Source organism: Halyomorpha halys, unplaced genomic scaffold, assembly GCF_000696795.3.
Source record: "Halyomorpha halys isolate HHAL.00 unplaced genomic scaffold, Hhal_1.1 Scaffold116.1, whole genome shotgun sequence".
Taxonomy (NCBI): domain Eukaryota; kingdom Metazoa; phylum Arthropoda; class Insecta; order Hemiptera; family Pentatomidae; genus Halyomorpha; species Halyomorpha halys.
This window is the reverse complement of record NW_027105704.1, coordinates 1,951,707-1,972,437: the sequence shown is the minus strand read 5'-3', so window position 1 is coordinate 1,972,437 and position 20,731 is coordinate 1,951,707. Positions and strand designations below refer to the sequence as shown.

The 20,731-nt window shown below is 28.8% G+C and overlaps 1 protein-coding gene across 1 annotated transcript in view; it reads left to right on the top strand.

The window, feature by feature from the left end:
- Positions 1-20,213, top strand: part of jbug (filamin-type immunoglobulin domains fbug) — a 29,151-nt gene extending 8,938 nt beyond the window's left edge. The window contains exons 2-31 of the mRNA XM_014416191.2: positions 336-482; positions 1,184-1,402; positions 1,487-1,660; positions 2,671-2,814; positions 6,527-6,638; positions 7,231-7,340; positions 7,418-7,585; positions 7,663-7,790; positions 8,161-8,248; positions 8,352-8,489; positions 8,602-8,775; positions 9,429-9,650; positions 10,082-10,194; positions 10,279-10,477; positions 10,555-10,713; positions 10,915-11,026; positions 11,106-11,215; positions 12,925-13,101; positions 13,207-13,437; positions 14,504-14,647; positions 14,738-14,914; positions 15,010-15,282; positions 15,663-15,794; positions 16,991-17,275; positions 17,571-17,709; positions 18,311-18,453; positions 18,531-18,665; positions 19,001-19,183; positions 19,605-19,786; positions 19,948-20,213. Of these exons, the coding sequence (XP_014271677.2) occupies positions 434-482; positions 1,184-1,402; positions 1,487-1,660; positions 2,671-2,814; positions 6,527-6,638; positions 7,231-7,340; positions 7,418-7,585; positions 7,663-7,790; positions 8,161-8,248; positions 8,352-8,489; positions 8,602-8,775; positions 9,429-9,650; positions 10,082-10,194; positions 10,279-10,477; positions 10,555-10,713; positions 10,915-11,026; positions 11,106-11,215; positions 12,925-13,101; positions 13,207-13,437; positions 14,504-14,647; positions 14,738-14,914; positions 15,010-15,282; positions 15,663-15,794; positions 16,991-17,275; positions 17,571-17,709; positions 18,311-18,453; positions 18,531-18,665; positions 19,001-19,183; positions 19,605-19,786; positions 19,948-20,022 (4,695 nt within the window). The 5' untranslated portion in view covers positions 336-433 and the 3' untranslated portion in view covers positions 20,023-20,213. The remainder of the gene's footprint in view (positions 1-335; positions 483-1,183; positions 1,403-1,486; positions 1,661-2,670; positions 2,815-6,526; positions 6,639-7,230; positions 7,341-7,417; positions 7,586-7,662; positions 7,791-8,160; positions 8,249-8,351; positions 8,490-8,601; positions 8,776-9,428; positions 9,651-10,081; positions 10,195-10,278; positions 10,478-10,554; positions 10,714-10,914; positions 11,027-11,105; positions 11,216-12,924; positions 13,102-13,206; positions 13,438-14,503; positions 14,648-14,737; positions 14,915-15,009; positions 15,283-15,662; positions 15,795-16,990; positions 17,276-17,570; positions 17,710-18,310; positions 18,454-18,530; positions 18,666-19,000; positions 19,184-19,604; positions 19,787-19,947) is intronic.
- Positions 20,214-20,731: the final 518 nt, after the last annotated feature.

The window sequence follows — 20,731 nt, the reverse complement described above, 5'->3', positions numbered from 1 at the left end:
ATAAATAATTAATCTTAAAGGAAGGACTTATGAGTAAGTCACGTAATAAAGGAGCATTGTTACTTTCTATTTACTGTTACCATAAGTGCTCTAATATGCAAAACAAAATAGTTGCATAATTCTTTGGTTGAAAAAATAAATCTTTTAATTCAAAAATGATAAAAAAAAAAAAAAAATAATATGTTTTTAATTATACAGGTGTCAAAATTGAATTAGTATTCATTGACTTCAGAAATCTAAAGTAGTTAATACTAAAATATTCTTATTTTTTCTACCCATATTCATTATTATTGCTTAACATTATTTTAAATTTAATTTTGACTGTTTTATTTCAGGTTGCCCCTTTGTTTGTTCTGTCGCCGATACTAGCAAAGTCTCAGTGAATCTCAGCAGCTTAGAATTGATTCCAATTAACCAACCTGCTAAGTTTCACATGACAGTTGATAGCTCAGGTTCAGCCGAATTAGCAGTGTCAGTCACAGGTATTTAAACATTAACTGCTTATAATGCTGTTCATGTTTATTTACTTTAACGCAAAATGGTTCCTATGATTCACTTGGGTTATGAATAATTCAATGTGTTTCTTTTGACAAGCTCAATTGAGTCAGAGTCATACTCAATACTTATTTAGAAACATTTTGTTTCATCAGGTTATGGTTAATGTATTTTACTAGGTATTTGGTATTTATAATATTTCCCAAGTCATTTTGACAACTAATGTACATTTTAATAATTTTGAAAATTTAATTTAAGTAATAAATAATATTTATGGAGCAGAAAGAATTTTCCAGGACTATTACTATTAGCATCATTTAATCCGGTAGTAAAGTACTCTATTTTCTCTACACAAGAAGTGTCCCATGAGCAATTCCCTCACATTATATTTCTGTTACTCTATTTTAATCTATTGCTGTCTCCGAGATCATTTCAGTTTTCGCTAACATTATTATTCTATTTTATATTCATTCTTGAAGTTATAAACAAAATAAATTATTAATGAAATAGACTTATGATTTATTTATTAATTAAAACCCATTTGATAAAGTAAAATAATGAGAATTGTAATATAATCAGATGTTTAGGTTAGTAACTTGAAGTAAATATATATTTCCGATTCATTTCTAGATTTGATGTTCCATGCGAGGAACTGATTTGATTGAAAGAAAAATTTATGTTTTTACAGGTCCTCATCATGAGCTCCCTGTACAAGTAACAGGAAATGTGATGTCAGGATTCACAGGAGAATTCACGCCTAGAACTGTTGGCCCTCATTCGATATCCGTATTGTATAACGGTCAGCCCGTACAAGGCACTCCGTTTACAGCCAAAGCTTACGATGCTTCCAAAGTATATGTTGGACCCCTCCCACATGGCCATGTTGGGTCTCCATTACAATTCACTGGTAATTTTTGTTTTATTGAAGGAAATAATTTTGAATTTTATATTATTTGTTTATGAAAATATAATGATCAATTAATCTTTTCAGTGGATGCTTCCCAGTCTGGGGAAGGCAATTTGGAGATTACTATCAGTGCCAGGGGGGTCAACATTCCTACTCAGGTTCAGCCGCAAGGAAACGCACGATTCCTTGTTAGCTTTGTCCCTCTTGAACCGACCCAGCACATAATTAGCATTCATTTTAACCAAGAGGCTGTCCCAGGTAAATATTATCATATTTCAATTACTAATAGTGTTGCCAATAAAATATGTTGATAGTTCATTTTTAATTTCATCTTAAATCGATATTTATAATAATTTATTAACATCAACAAATTCAATGTTTATCTCATATATACACAGTAGAATATCACTTCTCCGGACCCTACCATTGGTCTAAAAAATCAAATATAATAAATTTTTCAAATAGTTGATAAGCTTTATAACTTACACTGTCATCAGAACTAAATTATACAAACTAAAAGGTCACTAACACACAAAATAGGATTTTACTTTTACTACAGCAAAGTTTGCCCTGTGAAATTTTAGGGATTAATTGTATAATAAATTATGATGAAGAGTAACAGGGTAAAAAACAGCAAATATCTTTCTATAGCATAAAGTAAAAAAAAAAAAAAAAAGAATTATATAATCTCATGTTTTTCCATAACTTCAATATCAGTCTAATATACATATTCGTTAGTTTATTTTAGTCTTGAAAATCTTTTGATTATGTAAACAAATACGGACAATTAATTTTTAATACAATCCTTTTCTATTATTAATTTAAAATGGACAAGATTGCTATATTAATTACAAATGTTTGGTAGTTCCAGAAATGTTTTAGTTAAAAGGTTCTGCTTTATATTAAATATTTTTAGATGGTTATTGTTTTACATTTTTCTATTCATTTGTGTTAAATCTTCTGTAGAAGTAACTTAAAGTAGCGAGATAATTAAAATGTGTAAGAATAAAAAACGGATTGTAGTGAGATTGGAAAATAAATAAAAATCATTAGAAAAATTAGATATATGAGTAAGATAGGTTTTACTCCTTGTATACATGAAAATTATACTTTTTATTAAAATCTTTTAAAAAACTTATATTATAGTCATAAATTAAATGTAATTATTAAAAATAGAACAATATCTACTTTATTATATATAATTTTAGTGTATAAATTTATGTATTCTCCTTACAATACCAATGTATAAATTTATTTGTGTATTTCAGGCTCTCCATTCACTGCCCATGTGGCAGGTGACTTCCCAGTAGTGAGTGGTAATTCACTCTTAACAGCACAACTTGGTGCTGATTCACACTTTACAATGAGTAATGTATCAACTTCTCTAGATGACATTGAAGTCACTGTTGAGGGTAAATTATTGTAATTTATTATTTATCATTAAATAATATAGTTAGGAAATTTCCTAAAAAATAAATTTTTTGTTAGAGAAACATTTTCAACCAATTTCTTCCACAGCAATGGGATTAAATAGTTTTATACTATTTTTTTTTCATTTTAACAATCCAAGATATATGAATTTGAGGTTTTCCGTACATGCATAATATGTTTCTTTACATAAATATGTATGTTTTATAATTACCTTTTTTTTTTCATTAAAAATAAAATTTAATCTAATAGCTTACCAAAAATTAGAAATAATTTATTTATAATCACTAAGGTGGTTTTATCTTTTGCATTAGAGTCAAAATGATTGTCAAAGAAGGGAAGTTAAATTTTTTGATAACACTAATTCGTTTTTCTTTACCAACTATTGTTTCTATGATTTGATAATCTTCTAATGAAAAGCTCTTGAATACCCCTTCTTCTGAATATATCAGAAGTATATTTGAGACTAAAATGAAAAGATTGACAATGCAAAATAGTATGAGTTATTTATGAAGAATCGTAGTTTAGAAAAAAAGGAGCTAAATTAATACTAATCAAAAGACATCTTAACTACCCCAAAAGGAAAAAAAAGTACTAATTCGCAAAGAGATCAAAATATTTTAACACTTTGACTACGGTTTATGACACGTTAGTGTCAAACCGTGGTGGCTTGGGAGCACGTTTGATAATAATGCATTGTCAAGGGCGGTCACATTTCTAGCTTGTGTGGGGGTGGTGGTAAGACCTCTAGCACCTCCCTTACACCTAGGATTGGCCCGTTATTATGATTATGAATCATAGCCATTTCATGACGATTAATTGTATTAGATAAAAATAAAAGTTTTCAATATTATGTAAGAATTTCTCTATTTAAATCAAACAGTTGTATATAAATGAGGTAGATTTATTATGTTCACTGTCACCATAGTGTGTATGCTACACTAATATTTATACCTACCTAATATTCACATCCCATATTAGCTAACTTCATAGCTAGCTTCATCTTCTTTTTTACCAATGAAAGAAGAGAAGATGGAGTTAGTAACAAGTACGTTAGATGTGATAATGGTACACTGTATAGCACTTTCTCAATTTGCACTGTATTTCATGTTTATCAAAGTAGGTTTTCTGGTTATGTTGTATTTTTAACAATACTTTATAAATTGAAGGGAAATAAAAGTTTGTCAATCTTCATGCTTATTTTTCATGAGTAACTTATTAATTACTTGAATCATAAATGTTACCTTTAAAAAAGTTGTTTTCAAATAAATCAGTCCTTCAATGCTTAAAAGGGATCCCGCAACAATGCACTGATAGGTTACAAAGATGTTGGATTTTTGCATATTATTGTATTCTAATAAATAAATTAGTGAAACTTAATTGGATAAAAATGTAAATTTCACTTATTATTGTTTATTGATATTATTTATCGGATTATTAACGAACTATGGTGGTGAAGGTCAAGAAAGAAAGAGAGGGTTAAATCTCATTTACCATATTAATTAAAAATAATAATAAAAATCACTTATTTTTAATATGATTGTATCCTTTACAATTTTTTTAGTTAATCCTCTAAGCCGTTTGTACTTGATTAAATAAAAATGATGATTTGGACTTGTATCATTTTTGCTATTTATGATTAACTTTAATCCCTTTTTTCATAGCTTTTATTTAATTGTATTTAATATAATATGGCTCTATATTATGTATAAGAAGTTATAACATAAAGAAAAAATAAAAAACTAGTTTTTCTAATTCATCATAAATCAACCAATCAATGTTTCATATCAAAATTTGATTGAAGGCTTCAGTTATCTATTTTTTTTAGAAAATTCTTATTAAAATAAAGCTGAAAATTTTCATTGTCATTCATTATTACAAAATATGTAGATTGTATGCCATTTTATCTTCCCTTCTATGTGGAGTGGTTATGAAATTACCTGAAATAGTTTTTCTCAACTTTTGTAACTGTGGGGACGGTATTTTTATGGATTAGAATGAAAATTAATAAACTATAGATTGCTGTAGGTTCTGGGATATGTGATTTCATTGTTAAACTTTATTTAATTGTATTGTATTTATTTTTCTTATTTTATTTAAAAGAAATATCTAAAAAAAATGTAATTAAAAACAAATAATCTGATATATATATATATAATTATATCCATAATCCCAGTGAATAAGTGTGCTTATCAATAAATGAATGAATAAATGCTTATCTGTAGTTCCAGTGATCAAATAATTTATAATTTTATCATTTTCTGAACTTGTGCAGTATGAACCATGTGCTTGTAATTTCTGCACTACTTTTTTTTTAGACTTACCTTTTATACCTGATGTTAAATCAAACTAGACTCACTGGTGGGCTAACTCATTCTCTTATGTCTCTTAAAATTATCAGCTTATGTTAAGCTGATAATTTATTAACTGGGGGTACAGATATTGCATGATATTATTCAGTTTTAAATTAAATATTTTTTAATTATGTTCTTGAAGGAAAATTAAGATATTAGTTCCTATGAGGTATATTATTTTCTTTTTCTTGATTTATTAATTACTAGTTTATATTTTTCACTTCTTTAATCTTATGCTGTCTTTTGCACATTCTTTATCTTTTTTTTTCCTTCAGTGCACATTCTATTTAGCATTTGTATCTTTATATATTGTATTTTCCTTTTTTCTTATATATTGCCTTCGTTCGCCTATTTCAGGTGGGGACCACAGACGAATTCGTCACTATTGATCCTCTTTCTGTTTTCTATCTTCACAAACAAATACAAAAAAATAAAAAAATAAAATAAAAAATTTAATATTCTAAAAACTGCAAAATGCGCACTTTTGCTTTGGTGTTGGATTGGGTAATAATCCATTAATTTATGATAGTGCGCATGTAATGACATCATTTCAGTCCTCTTAAAACTATTATGCTTTGCATTCATTTTTTTGTTTTCTTATTTTGTTTCATTCATTACATTTAATGTCATCTCTTTTTTTTCTCTTAACATTAATTTCAAATTTGTATCTCTGTTTAAAATATTTTTGGCATGGTTAGATTCTATGCATATTTTTAATATAAACTAACCATCACTATACACACAGTTAAAGTTATTCTGAATCTAAGATCACCTCTTTACCACTTTTACTTTTTTTTTTTTTATTTTATAATGTAGCTTATTATACTTTCTTCTTTTGAATAAGATATCATGAACTTAGCTAAAAAAAAGATGGTCATGCAAATCATATTTTACATTAACTGTAAACAAAGTTTGTTCTTTTTCGCTTCGTTATTTATGTTTTTTGAGCAATCACTTTTAATCATTAATTTTAATTTGAATAAATTTTAGTTTATTCTTTTGCATTTAAATGTTATATATGATTGTACATAAACACTGTAAAAACTCATACACTTCTTAATTAGTTTTCCATTAACATTTATGTACTAATCTATTTCACATTTTCATTTTTAACCATAACATATATTGTACATAAAATATTCTAAAATTTTTATGTTTTAGACTTGTTTATTTTTTCTTAAATTTTATTAATCATTATAATTCTGACTAATACATGCATTATTAATATTATGGGTTGACCTAAAACATAAGCTAAGCCATGGTATTGCGGGTTACTAACAATATTATCCCTGAATCTAAGACATAAAAACAGAAACAAAACAAAAGATTGCCCCAAATCTAGGGCCAAGTGGGCAGTCAGTACCGGCACAGGTGAAGGACACAGGGAACCAGACAGCACGCGTCGAATTTGTCCCCAAGGTTGTTGGAGAGCATAAAATCACTGTTACCTACAGGTACTTTTTGTATTAGTTTATTTTCATTTATATTATACTATTGCTTTTTCTTACTTTGATAATAATAATTTTTGTATTTTGAATTAATATACTTTGCTCTGTATTGTTGGATTTATTTTGATTTTATTACTATTTTTAAAATTTAACTAATTTTTTATATACAAATTTGTATAAAGAATGAAAAGAATCATCAGTTCAGAGCAGTATAACAGGAGTGTTAAGTAAATGAAAATATGTTGGAGATATCAGAAAAAAATTTCCTGTTGTCCAATTTCTTTATTTTACTGATGATAAAATTTGTATTTACTAATTTAAGATTATTATTAAATTCAAATATTAAAAAAAAATAATGAATATATTTACAGGAATGATTTACATAACGAGATACATATTGGTATGTTTGTATTATCATCTGCTTCGGATAATAATCCTTTCAACTCTGATTTTAAATTATAAAAAATCATGCTTTTTACTTGGATTAATGATGGTTGTTACCATGTTTGCTATCTACAGTATTGCTTAAAACATTTTCCTTTACATATTTACTTCTGGTTCAGTTTTCCAATGTTATAATGTTTTCTACATATCCTAGGCATGTTCAAGTCGCAGGCTCTCCATTTTCTTGTAAAGTTTACGATGTGAATGCTATTAAAGTGAAACCAGTTTCACAAGGAACTATTGGACAACCAGTCACTTTTTTAGGTATTTAAAATACATAATTGCTTGATATTTTGAAAATGTTATCTTCTGCATTAACACTTAATATTCATTCAAATCAGTCGAAACAAGCCAAGCCGGACCGGGCAATCTGGAGGTAACAGTGAATGGTGGAAGAGTGGGGACAACAGCACAGACTCAAGGACCACATACCTATGCCATCTCCTTCACACCTCGTCAGGCGTCTCCTCATACGGTTGACCTCAAGTTCAATGGAAACAATGTTCCTGGTAGGTTATTTGTGTTAAATCGGTTAGAAATATTATTCATTACAACAGTAAAACTTTTACAATGAAATATATTGTAGGAAGTCCATTTACTTGTAACATCAATGATGTTGGTCGAGTGATAGCTCCAGCGGAAGATAAAATAAGTGTAGGAAAATCCGCAAGTTTTAAAGTAGATTGTGGCACTTTAGGACCTCCTCAAGTAACAGTAAGTATTTGATTAATTTATTATTTCCCAAAAGGAGTATATTTTGATCAATTAATACCTTTTAATTAGACTGATTTATGTTAATTAATACTTGCTCCTAAAAAAAAAAATAATAATAATAATATTTCAGGAATCAGATATTTTATTTGATATTCATTGTTAATTTTAATAATTTTATTTAACCTTTATACACATTGTAAAATCTTTGTAAATATCCATATCATTTATTAGGCTTCTTCAATTGTGTTGTTCTTGGGAATAGTATGTCCTAGAATATATCTTGTTTCTTTTTTCTTCATTTCACAAATTATTGTTTGGGAATTCTAAGTTAATAAATTAGGAGTCTTTCAAATTAAAACCTTTTACTCAGGTTACTTCGCCTACCAGAGCTGTCCTTCCTGTTACCATAACACAACAGGGAAAACATTATATTGCCTCATTCACACCAAAACATGTAGGTCAGTATGAATTTTATGGTTTTGATTTTGCAATAAAACATTTTTTTTTAAATATTATCAATTGAACAAAATTGATAATGAAAGTGTTCTGCCTATGCTTTAGGTGATCATAGTGTTGAAACTAAACTTGGTGGAAGCCATGTCGAAGGAAGCCCATTCCTGTTGAAGGCTTATGATGCTTCCAAAGTAAAAGTTACTGACATCAATTCAGGGCCGGTTGGAAAACCTGTATATTTTAGCAGTGAGTTGTTAATTTTATCTTCATTTATTTATTAATACGATTTTTGTTTAAAACATTGTATAGTATATTAGTTTTAAATGTTACAAGCTATCAAGTTGATTTTTTTTTTTAGTTAATGCAAGCGAAGCAGGGGCTGGAAATTTAGAAATAATAGTGGCAGTAAACGGTTGCAATGTCCCAAACTATGTCCAAAGTGAAGGAAATGCTAAATTTAGAGTAAATTTCAAGCCAAAAGAAGCAGCACCGCATAGCTTGAGCGTGAGGTTCAATGGAGAACCCATACCAGGTAAGCAAACTGCAATGTTATTTTATTATTGTTAGAACTATCACGTCATTGATGCAAAAGTGATACAATCAAATCTTGGTTTCTACTTCACTGTATGGCTGGTCCCTGTGCAAAGTTAAGCCTAAACCCTTCTTACTTATGAAGAAGCATTCGTATTAAAATAAAATAGATTTATCAATATATCAACCTGAGGAAATGAGACTAATTTAATTTTAAAGAGCAATCTGGGATCTATCAGTACTTACGGAGTAATATTAAAAGTTTATGTGATAATATTTAATCTATTTAGTTAAAAAATCATAATTAATTAAGTTGATATAGATAAGTAGAATGATAGAAAGTTCATTCTAGGACTTGAATTTAGATGTGATTTTAATCAATAATTCCATGTTTTATTGCTGTTTCAAGTGCTAATTATTTAATTTGTCTTCTTTTATATAAGTTGTATTTCCTTTGTTCATTATTTTCACAAGAACTATGTAGGCAAAAATTGTTTTCTTTTAAGTTAAAGATTGTATGGACATTTTGATCTTTTAAATGAAAGTGTTTTTATCATATTGTGAAAAAAAAATCTATTAAAATCTTAATTACATTTTATTTGTGCTTTAATAATTGTTGCCTAATTTTACAAAACTAATTTTCAATATTTTCAGGATCTCCATTTACTTGTGAAGTATATGAGCGAGGTGAGGTTGTAGTTAGCGGGCCGGGTGTGAAAATGTGTTGTGCTGGGCTTCCTACAACATTGCAGGTAGCATCTGCAGAGGGCTGTGAAGTGCGAGTTACCTCTCCTGGTGGTCACAGATTACCAGTCAGGCTAGACAGGGATTCTGCTAGAGGGATTTCTACAGCAATTTACACACCTATAGAAGTTGGTGAGTACTAAGAGTGGTTATAATAAGTAATAATAAAAGCTAATACTCATTAAAATACAGTAATTAAAACTATTGGTATTATGTTTTGTAATAACTCTTTATTGAGTGGACCAAGGAAAATAAACAATTTTGTTATAAGTGCATGATGTTCTAAAAAGGTACTATTGTGTTCAGAATCACTTGTTAAAATTCTTTTTTAAATTAATGAGTGAATTATTAAAGAATAAGATAATCCATGCTTCTGATAATTAGGAGAAGATTCTCAAAATAGTAGAAACTATTTATTTATTTACTATTGAGGTTTCTTTTCTGGAATGCAACCTGAATCGTATTATCTTATATATGTCCTTTATCATATATATGGCCTACTAATAAATATCCAATAATTAATCTTAGCTAAGTTAGGAATAATAAGTAAAATACATTTTCAGGAAGACACATTGTTTCTGTTGATATCGACGGCCATCCTGTGAAAGGGAGCCCATTTTATTGTAACGTTTATAATGTAAACAATATCAAAGTTACTGGTCTTGGACCTGCTAAGGTATTTACTTGTATCAATTGAAATCACTTTATATTATGATAATTATTTGAAACATTGTAATAGTATTATTTACTTTGTACATAGGTTGGAAAAGCTGTAACATTTTCAGTTGATGCAACAGAGGCAGGTGAAGGGACTCTTGAATTAGTCATATCTACTCAAGGTACGACTGTGAAGGCAGAGGTAAATGCTATGTCTCGAGGACTGTATGACGTCACTTTCATTCCTCATCTTTTACAGCCCCATTTTGTCAATATTACATTCAATGATCAGGATGTTCCTGGTAAGTTGTCATCAATATATTCTTAGTTATTTTAAGTGGATAATGCTTTCATTAAATAGTTTTTACAATTTCTATAGGAAGTCCTCTAAGGTGCGAAGTCATTGATGGATCAACTAACAAGACAACGGCTACAGCTAGAGGCGAAGGATTAAGCTCTGTGGTGCTCGGAACTACAGCATACTTTGAAGTGAACCCACATTCAACTGAACCCACCACAATTGATGCCACTGTCACTGGTTAGTGATTTATAAATAATAAATCTTTTTTAGATAACTAATGGTGTTAATTTATAATTAATTATTAAAAATAAATACACCAGATTCTGGTAATAATTATAATAATCACAGTATTCAATCTAAAATCAGTATTTATCAACCAAAATTAAAAGGTATATATACAAATCCATTAATATAGTTACATCAATTGTTGATATACAGGACCCGACAACAAGAAAATTCCATGCCAAGTGGATAGATTAGAATCTGGATTGTATCGTTGCCAATATCGCCCAGAAATGGTTGGTCCACATTCAGTTATTGTTACACAACGGTATGGAATGAGATATAAAGATAATATATCAATTATTTGCCATGATTTAATAATTTATCTTATTTTTATTATTTATTAGATCCCATCCTATTACAAGACAGCCTTTCACGGCTCAAGTATTTAACCCTGCTGCTGTTAGAATTTACGATGTATCAGAAGCAGTTTGTGGTTCTTCAGCTACATTTAAAGGTTAGTTTTTCCTTTTAACTGTTATTTACAACAGAATATAAAGATACATTATTCCCATGATATATATTCTGTACTGTGTATTTTTCTGATTTTTGTTTTATTTTAAAACTGCATGAAGTTTTTTTTTTTTTTTTTTTTATTTACAAATCGGAGAACCTAATAATCAAGTCATTCATTTTCATAGTGAAACCTAATGATCATAAACATTTTTTTAAAGAAATACAAAAAACTATATTTTCTATAGCAATTATGATATTAAAACTAAGTTTTTTTTGTAATAAATTGTATTATAATTCATTCATAGCTAACATTTTCTAAAATCACTGATTTTTTTTAACGAAATAAAAAAAAAACATTTATTTTGGATCAAATTGAAATATAAGAGCTATTTTGGAGCAAATTGTAGATTGGCAGGTGTCTATTTTTAAAAGAATAAAAGTCGTGCATTTTGAAAACTATCAAGCTGGTGGTCACATGAGTGGTTCGGGATTTGGAAGTGAAAGCTCTATTATGCATTCCCTTGGCAGTCTGATAATAGTTTCTACTTGTGTTAGAACTAACATGTTCACACTGTACATAAAGGACAATGACAATAAGGTTTTAATAACTGGCAAAGGAACAGTCTTAATGAAGTTCATTTATTTGGATAGATAAATCAGTTTTATTAACAATAGAAATGCCACATGATTTTGAACAAAAAATAATAATTTTTTTATTCCTTATAAAAAAAAAGTGCAGAAGAGATGGAGGGCCACCTGTAGATATTTCTGACAACTAGAAGTATCTTCTACTTTAATTTGTTTTAAGGCACAGTTTTGAAATCTTGTAATCACAGAACATTCTTGAACAAAACAAGTGTTCAAGGCCAGGTTTTGAAATAAACGTATATCTTGTCAATTTTTTTTAATATTTTGGTTAGTTTTAGAAAGGTATAAATTAATTGAGAATTGAGTAATTACAAAATTGATACTCATCTCAATTTCTAATAAAAATTCATTTTGGAAATAAGCGACTCTATTGTTAGAATTTTTTGAAATTAATGTTCACCAACATCAAAAAAAGATATGTTAGATTTCTGAAAATTTTTATAACCTTAACCTTGTGATTTTCAATTTCTTCAGGAAAAACATTTTCCCTACTTTCAAATGTCTGTGCATCTTGTTCTCTTTACCTTTCTCATTATTTTTCAAATGAATGTTCTTATTTCTTTTCTATTATTTACATAATATGAGAATTTTCTATTTTTATTTGTTGAAACTTTATTATGACCTAGTTCTAAATATTGAGCTCTTATTTTATTTTGTATTCATATACACAAAATTTCTTGAGACTTCATTAAGAACAATTATATCTTTTATTAATATCTACACAATGTTACCCAGTCCACTATATATTATGCTAAATTAACATTTTATTTCGCTCTTTTCATTTGGACAATATTTAAAAATATATGTAATTAATTTAATTCTATCCATTTCCCATCCTTTATTAGCAGACTGTTTTAATAATCAATTTGTTTTATTTCTGTTTAGTATTAGCATTTTTTCTTCAACATTTACCCTGATGATCTTAATTCCCAACTTTAATCCTATGTAGGGCCCTGAAGGGGGATCCCTATCAACAAATCATTTATTTAAAAAAAAAAAAAATTCTTTTGTTAAAGTGTGAAAACTTTGAAAATTTATTCTTTAAAATATTGTCTTTTTCAGTTGACACCCACGGTGGTGGTTCTGGAGCCCTTGCTGTATCTATAAAAGCCGCTGGTACCGATGTGAAACACACGCTAAGAGAACTTAATGGCTCAAATATCTATCAGGTGGTGTACCAACCGGAAATGAGTGTTCCACATAAGCTTCATGTCAAATACAATGGGGTGTATGTTCCAGGTAATCATATTAGTTATTAAATAAAATAATAAATAACCCAATGGGGCACTTTTTGAAGTGAATTTTAATAATTGAGAGAATTAAATATAATATTTTATTGTGAAGGTTGCCCATTGGAAGTTAACGTCCACGAGAGGGGAGGACTATGTGCTTCAGGACTTGGACTGTATCAAGCTTCCGTTAACAAAGCTACATCATTTGTAATAGAGACAACTGGTCAGCCAGCTGACACATTTGATGTAATCATCAGTGGCCCAGGATCTATGGCTGTACCTGTCAGATGTTATCAACAGAAGGATGGAAACCTCCTAGCTGAGTTCATTCCTACTATTATAGGTATATTTTGTTCTGTCATTCTGTGTTACATTAATTAAATTGGTTTTTAATTACAGTATTGATAAGTTTTTTAATCAATTTCTCTCTTTAAATAATAGATAAATAGATTTACTGTCAAAATTGCATATCTTCTACTTTTTTATTTTATCTCTTACACCGATATAGTAGTAATACTATTGAAAATGATTTAGAATGGTTATTCATGTCTATTGATCAATGCAATTAAAAAGAAAAATTTAAGTAACTTCTTGAATTGGGATTGTTAAATAAATTCCTTGTTAATTTTTATATTAAGGATTTGTTTAATATAATATAATTTCATGAGGTTGTTTTATATTTTCACTCTAATATAGCACTTAATTGTGTTCAGGATTATAAATTTGCTTATGTTGACCAAATATATGTTGACTTCCTTGATATCACACCCTCAGTAACACTAACATCACTCAAAAATCTCAACTTTTAAATAGTGGATTTCAGAATTTTTTTATTTTTCAATAAAAATCATTTGTGGTTAAGATATTACATAAAGAATATATCATTATGAATTAACATTTAACAGTTTTATTGGACAGTAATTAAAAACAAGTTTTAATTTAAAACAAAAATCCTTGAAATCTATTTAACATTAAAGTTAGATATTTTAGTTATGTTCATGTTGTATTAAGGATTAACTATATATTGTTATATATAGTTTATTTCTATATTCTTATTATGATTGTTCTTTGTAACAATAAATATATGACATTTCTGTTTATAATTTTGTGACAAATTCCATTAGAATAAATGAAGACTCTATTGTTATTATATTTAACGTTAAACTCCAGTTATATTTTCTTGTACATGAATGTATGCCAATCCTATGCTTGAGCATCAGCTACCTTTGGAAACACTATGGAGATCCCAAAAGAAAACTTAACGTTTGTCTTATGTTCATTCCAACAATAATATATTTTTGGAAACCTCTCTTGTGTATTTTTTCTAAAGGTAGCTGCCAACACTCAAAACATGTATGAACATATTTTGTGCTTATTCTGTTTTAAAATATTTGTCTTTTTTGTTTAAGGTGCTTACAAAATTGAAGTCCTTCATAATTCCAGAGGTGTTAGGGGGTCTCCGTACTTCTGTCAGGTTTTTGATGCAACTAAAATAAAGGTGGAAAACATGACATCCAATACTGTTGTAGTCAATGACAGTATTTCATTTAAACGTAAGATAACTTATTTATTTATATTCCCTAACAACTTTAATCTTTGTCTATTTTCCTTTCCCCGTATTAAATAAAACTTGTCTTTTTCAGTGCTGCGTAAGGATGCTGGTTTTGCAGAACTTGACGTCACTGCAAGGAGCCCCCTTGGTCAAGACCTCCCTCTTTCTGTTAAAAGCATAACATCTGATACTGACCTCATTGAATTGTGCCCTTCAGTCCCTGGAAAATACTCCTTTAACATACTGTATGGTGGACATGCTATTCCAGGTTTGTTTTTTAGCTAATGTTTGATAATTAGTTAACCTAACCATTTAATCATATCCTTGATGAAATAAGAGTAATTAAATGATTTTTTTTTTCAGACTCGCCAGTGTCGTTCTCAGTTATTGAGGGTGGCTCAGCTAGAGCGTGGGGCCCTGGCCTCTGTCGAGCACAAGCAGGCATGATGGCTCACTTTAGTGTCAGTACCGTTGGTCTCGTGCCACCTGCTAAGCCTCAGGTATCAATCAATGGGCCTGCCCATACTCAGGCTGCTCTATCTGTTAAACGACAGGACCAGTACGAAGTCACCTATACTCCTCCCACCGTCGGCATGTATGATGTAACCATCCTTGCAAATGGAAAGCATATATCAGGTAATAAACCACTAACTCTGAGCTGCCTGTTGTTTGAAGCTGAAGGGGTAATATAATCACTGCAAACTTAATGTTAATTGAAATTATATCAGACTTTTAATCATTTTTCAGTTATTCTATTTGAACTATTTAATAGCGTTACCTTATTTTAATTTTAAGTATCGAATTGTTTTATTGAAATTTATGTTTTATTTATTAGAGTTTCGATTTATGGCCTGTCATAAACGTTTTAGACTCCTAAATCTTCGTTTAGTCTTCAGTTGTTTGCATTAAGGCATAAGACTACATATTTTACTTTTTCTGAAATGTCTTAATGTGGTAGATTTTATGTGATAAAAAAATAAAGATTATTTAGCCTGTATTTCATATTTTTTTTTCAGGTTCACCTTTTAGAGTGTATGTAGTGTCAGTAAGCAAAGTTAAGGTTATTGGAGATCCACTTCCCAACAGGGTCATAATGACTGTGAATGTGCCATACAAGTTGCTGCTAGATTTGGCACATGCTGGTCCTGGTGAGTTGAATAGTCCAAATTAATTTTGAATCAAGTATTTCAATTAAATTGTATGCATTAAATGTACTAAAAATTGTATTTAAATGTCAAAATAAATTACAAAAATAATATTTATGCTGTAAACAACTTAAGTATAGAGCATAAAATAAAATAAAACTATTCATTTTACAAAATAAAATTTTTTATATTTCTTTTATTAATCATGTCTATGCTGTTATTGTATATACTATTCACAAACTGTCAATTTATGCTTTATAATAGGTAAATAAAGTAAAAAAAATAATATTGCAGTCTTGGTACTTGTTACTGGCTGACAGAAGTGAAACTTTTATAAATGAAAAAATGTATTAAAATTTTATTCATAATGATCATCACTTTTTAATGATGATCAGTACGAATAAAATTTCTCTTTCTATTTCTTGAGAACTATTGGACGTAAATAGCTCTATTAGGGCTAATATTTCAACAAATTTACTCTTCTTTAAATAATATTCTTTTAGATTTTCTAGTGTTGTTGGTAGTTTTTAAGATATTGAACTCCGAATTAAAAATTAATATTTTTTTTAAGGTTTTGAAACAGCCATCATTTTTTATTCCCCCTTCCTGTACTTGACAAACTCATCAATTTTGACTATTAATTATACATAGTTTTCATTAAAGTAATCAAAATAATCAATGAGATAACTGCCATTTTTTCTTTCCGGCTCTTGTACTATGGGATTGTTAAGCTTCTGTAAGCCCTTACTCTCCAATTATAATATAAAACTTTTCTTGCTTGAATTGACCAGTGTTGCCCCCTCCTCCACCACTTCAGTTTCTTCTCTTATCTTGAAATCAATTTACTCCTGTATAATATTTTTTGTCTTGAGTTGTAGAATTCAAGTGAAACTTTGGCAAAGAAGTTTCACTTCAAAACTTCATGAAAAGCATTCTCATTTTATCTTAAAGGCATCTAAATATAAAGTGATGCTTCTTTACTATATTGTCACAAATTTTTGTCAATAACTTGATATCTAAATTACTTAATATCTTGTTAATTAATGATTTATTTCCTATAATTAAAGTATGTGTGGCGAATTTGTCTTTGTCATTTTTTATTTGTTTGCGGAAACTTTATTTTATAAATATTCATACATATTATTCAAACATATTATTCAAACATTGTTTTTCATATTCAATTGTTGTTTTTACTCTAGGTGAACTGACTGGCGAATGTACAGGCCCTCAAGGGAGCGTAGTTCCTGTTAACATTGAGCAAGATAGTCCTGAGACAGGTCAAATAACAGTGACTCCACGGACCCCTGGACCTCACACTCTATCATTACATTACGCTGGGTTCCCTCTTCCATTTTCCCCTCTTTCAGCACTTGCAGAGGCTGGTAACGGGGGTGTGAGGCTGATACTCACTGGTAAAGGACTTGCCACTGCTATCTGCAATCAGATTGCGGAATTTAACATAGATGGCTCTCAAGCAGGACCAGGTAAATTTTTATTATCTAATATTTCAAGATACAGATAATCATTAGTCAAATAAATATTTTTAGAACCTAACGGTATTTTGGTTTAAGTTTCGATTGTCTTTTTAAACTCAATTTGAATAAATGAATTTTGTCATTTTTAAAATCATTCTATTATCAAATAAAATCTAATTAAACTATTACTAAGCTTAAAAAATACACATTTCTTTATCTTTTCTATTATAAAAAAAATATATATTAGGATATATTGATATATATATTTTTTTGTATGTTTTGTCATTGTAAATTAAATTTACAGGAATACCAGAAGTAACACTGACGGGGATGAAAAATGACATTAAAGTGAACCTTATACATGTCGGAGAAAATGTTTACAAGGCAACATATACACCTTCACAACCTGGAGCCTACCTGTTGAATGTTATGTGGTCTGACAGGTAATTAAGTTTTAATGAATATACTAATAATAAATAAATAATAATAATTCTACAATTTGAAATTTCATTAATATAATTATTTATTGATAATTTGACTTATTTAATATAATGGACCATGCAACATTTTTATCAAGTTAGTTAATATCAGAAATAATTGTGAAAAATTAAAAATGGCAAAATAATTCAAAAGACCAATTTTCCTGAAGAATTTTCCACATTGTTAATTTTTGTTTTTTATTACTGATTAACACTTTAGAAATTAAAAACTAAATAATCTACTTTGGCTATAATTCCAAAATAATTTAGAATAAATGGCATATCTAAAAAAATCTTATTGATCTAAATGGGCCAATAAGATTTGATCTATACTTCTAAATTATTGTATTGTATTTTCTGTATTAATACGTATTTCTTACTCCTGATTGCTCAAAATTATTTAAAACAATTTTTTGATCCTATTATAAAGGTATATTAAATTAAAATTAAGATTGAAATCATTAGCATTATTGTTTCTTTCCTCTACCCTTCACTTTTTAAATTTAATAAAGTTTGTGGAATATTAATCTAAGAATTTACATTAATTTTTATTTTAATGTAATAGGCAAGTTAAAGGGTGTCCACTGAAAGTGACAGTAACAGCAATGTGTGATGCCTCTAAAGTCATTTGTTCTGGTGAAGGCCTCGGTGTGGGTACTGTTGGTCACCACATTAGAAGTTTTATTGATACTAGGGCAGCTGGGCCAGGTAATGTTTTAAAAATATATTAATTTTTATAATCTTTTCTACTTTAGCTATTAATTTATAACCTGCTAATTTTATAGGAGAACTGTCAGCACACTGTGTTGGTCCCCATAAAGTAGCATACTGTGAACTGTATGACCATGGAGATGGTACATTTACACTCAATGTTAAACCTCAAGAACCTGGTAGGCACACGCTGACAGTCAAGTATGGAGGTATGTAGTTTCAGAATATATAACTGACATCTTTAAGCTAGAAATATTGGATTGCCATAAAAATTTTAATTTACTTTAAAAAAAAAAAGTTATTGGTTTATAATTAAATTAACAATATATTGATTGATATGGGTCATGGGTCTTATGCCTGTAACCTCAGTATAAGGAATCTCAATCTGTTTTCAAAAATTCATGATCTTTCAATTTTGATGGTTAAAAATATGTCAATTGATTATTTAGCATTTTAAATTACTTTTTGGCATTGTGATCAGAATAGAAAACTGTGTTAAAATGCTACAATACTCATGCTTGCAAAATTTGAAATAAATTTACAGGTGTTGATGTACCTGGTTCCCCATTTGTCCTGAGGATATGTGGTGCTGCTGATGCAAGTAAGGTTCGAGTATTTGGTCCTGGTATTCAGCACGGTGTGTTGGCAACCTTCCAAAGCAGATTCATATGTGATACCAGAGGTGCTGGAGCAGGCCAACTTGCAGTGAGAGTTAGGGGGCCTAAAGGTTAACAAAATTATTTAGATTTATTTTATAACTTGCCACAATTATATAAATCTCACTGTGAAGTGAAAAGTAATACATTTTAACTTTCTTGAAAGCTTATAATACCCAACTTTTTAGTGAATAGAAATTATATCATCCTATATTTATGAAAAATATTGAATTGAAACATAAGTTTACAATATTTTTAATGGGTGGATTAAAAGAGAACAACACTAATATATAAATCTGATCTCATTGTTTATCTCCTTTTATAATATTTGGATTGTTCTCTCTGAACCTCAGGTTTATTATCAACATTCAATCGCATTACACTGAACAAATTCAATTCAATCTTTTATTTGAAATTTTTACTCCTTATTACAACAGTGTCTATAATGACTCACTATTTATACTGAATTTTCTTTTTTAAAATGTGATTCAGGAGCCTTCAGAGTTGAAATGCAAAGAGGAAGCCAGAAGGATCGTATGATTATGTGCAAATATGACCCAACGGAGCCTGGTGACTATCGAGTGGAAGTGAAATGGGCTGGTGAATTGGTCCCCGGTTCACCGTTCACAGTCATGATATTTGATACCCAAGAGGAACTGAATGCTTTTGTTCAAGTAAGATATTTACCAGATTTCATCTTTAATTTTTTAGAAGAAATTCAGATGATTTATCATGTTAAACCTAATGTATTTTTCACTTTGATTTTCTCTTCATTATGATCCTTCAACTTAACTCTTTTACTCCTGAGGTTTAATTTATCTGGTTTTTTTTTCAGGGTAATCAGTCACCAAACTCTGATATATATGGGAGCATTGCATATTCGACAGGTTACGCTAACATCACTCCTTGACACAATCAGCATCGATTCAAACTGCCCACGTGTTTGTTAAAAGTAATTTTTAAATGCCATAATTGTTTGCAAGAAATGTAAATATGTACAAAAATAAAAAGAAGAAACCAATATGACTGAAATGTAGAATATATATATGTATTTAAAAACTGTTTTAAAAAATGTATTTGTAATAAAAAGATGTGAATATACGTATAATGTTTTAGGGACCTGACAAAATTGAAAACATATCTAAATACAGTGGCTTAAAGCTTATGTATTTGTATGTATCAATTAATGTAATTATTTTATTAAACTTATTCCATAGAAATATTTTCAAATTAAATATTTTGAGGAAGTTTGCTTGTAAATTAACAACGTTCCATAAAAAATTAATCGGTTGCTATGATGAAATTAATAAATTTTTTTTTTAATGTGATTCTTAACTTTATATATTTTTTAAGAAACCAAGATGGTTTTACCTACTATTGGTTTTATATCATTACTATGAATATTACCAATAGATATTTTTACTTTTGAATATAGTAGTATATCCCAAACCAAGATCAAACAGTATCAACTCGAAACTGGAGTTTTCTTAGTTGTTGTTTATTTGAATTCTACAATCTAAGTTGCATATAAAGGGACATAGTGGATATCTTGGATTGATAAATATATTTAGAAGAATTAGTGAATACAACATTTTTTTAAGAATCTTAATAAATAATCA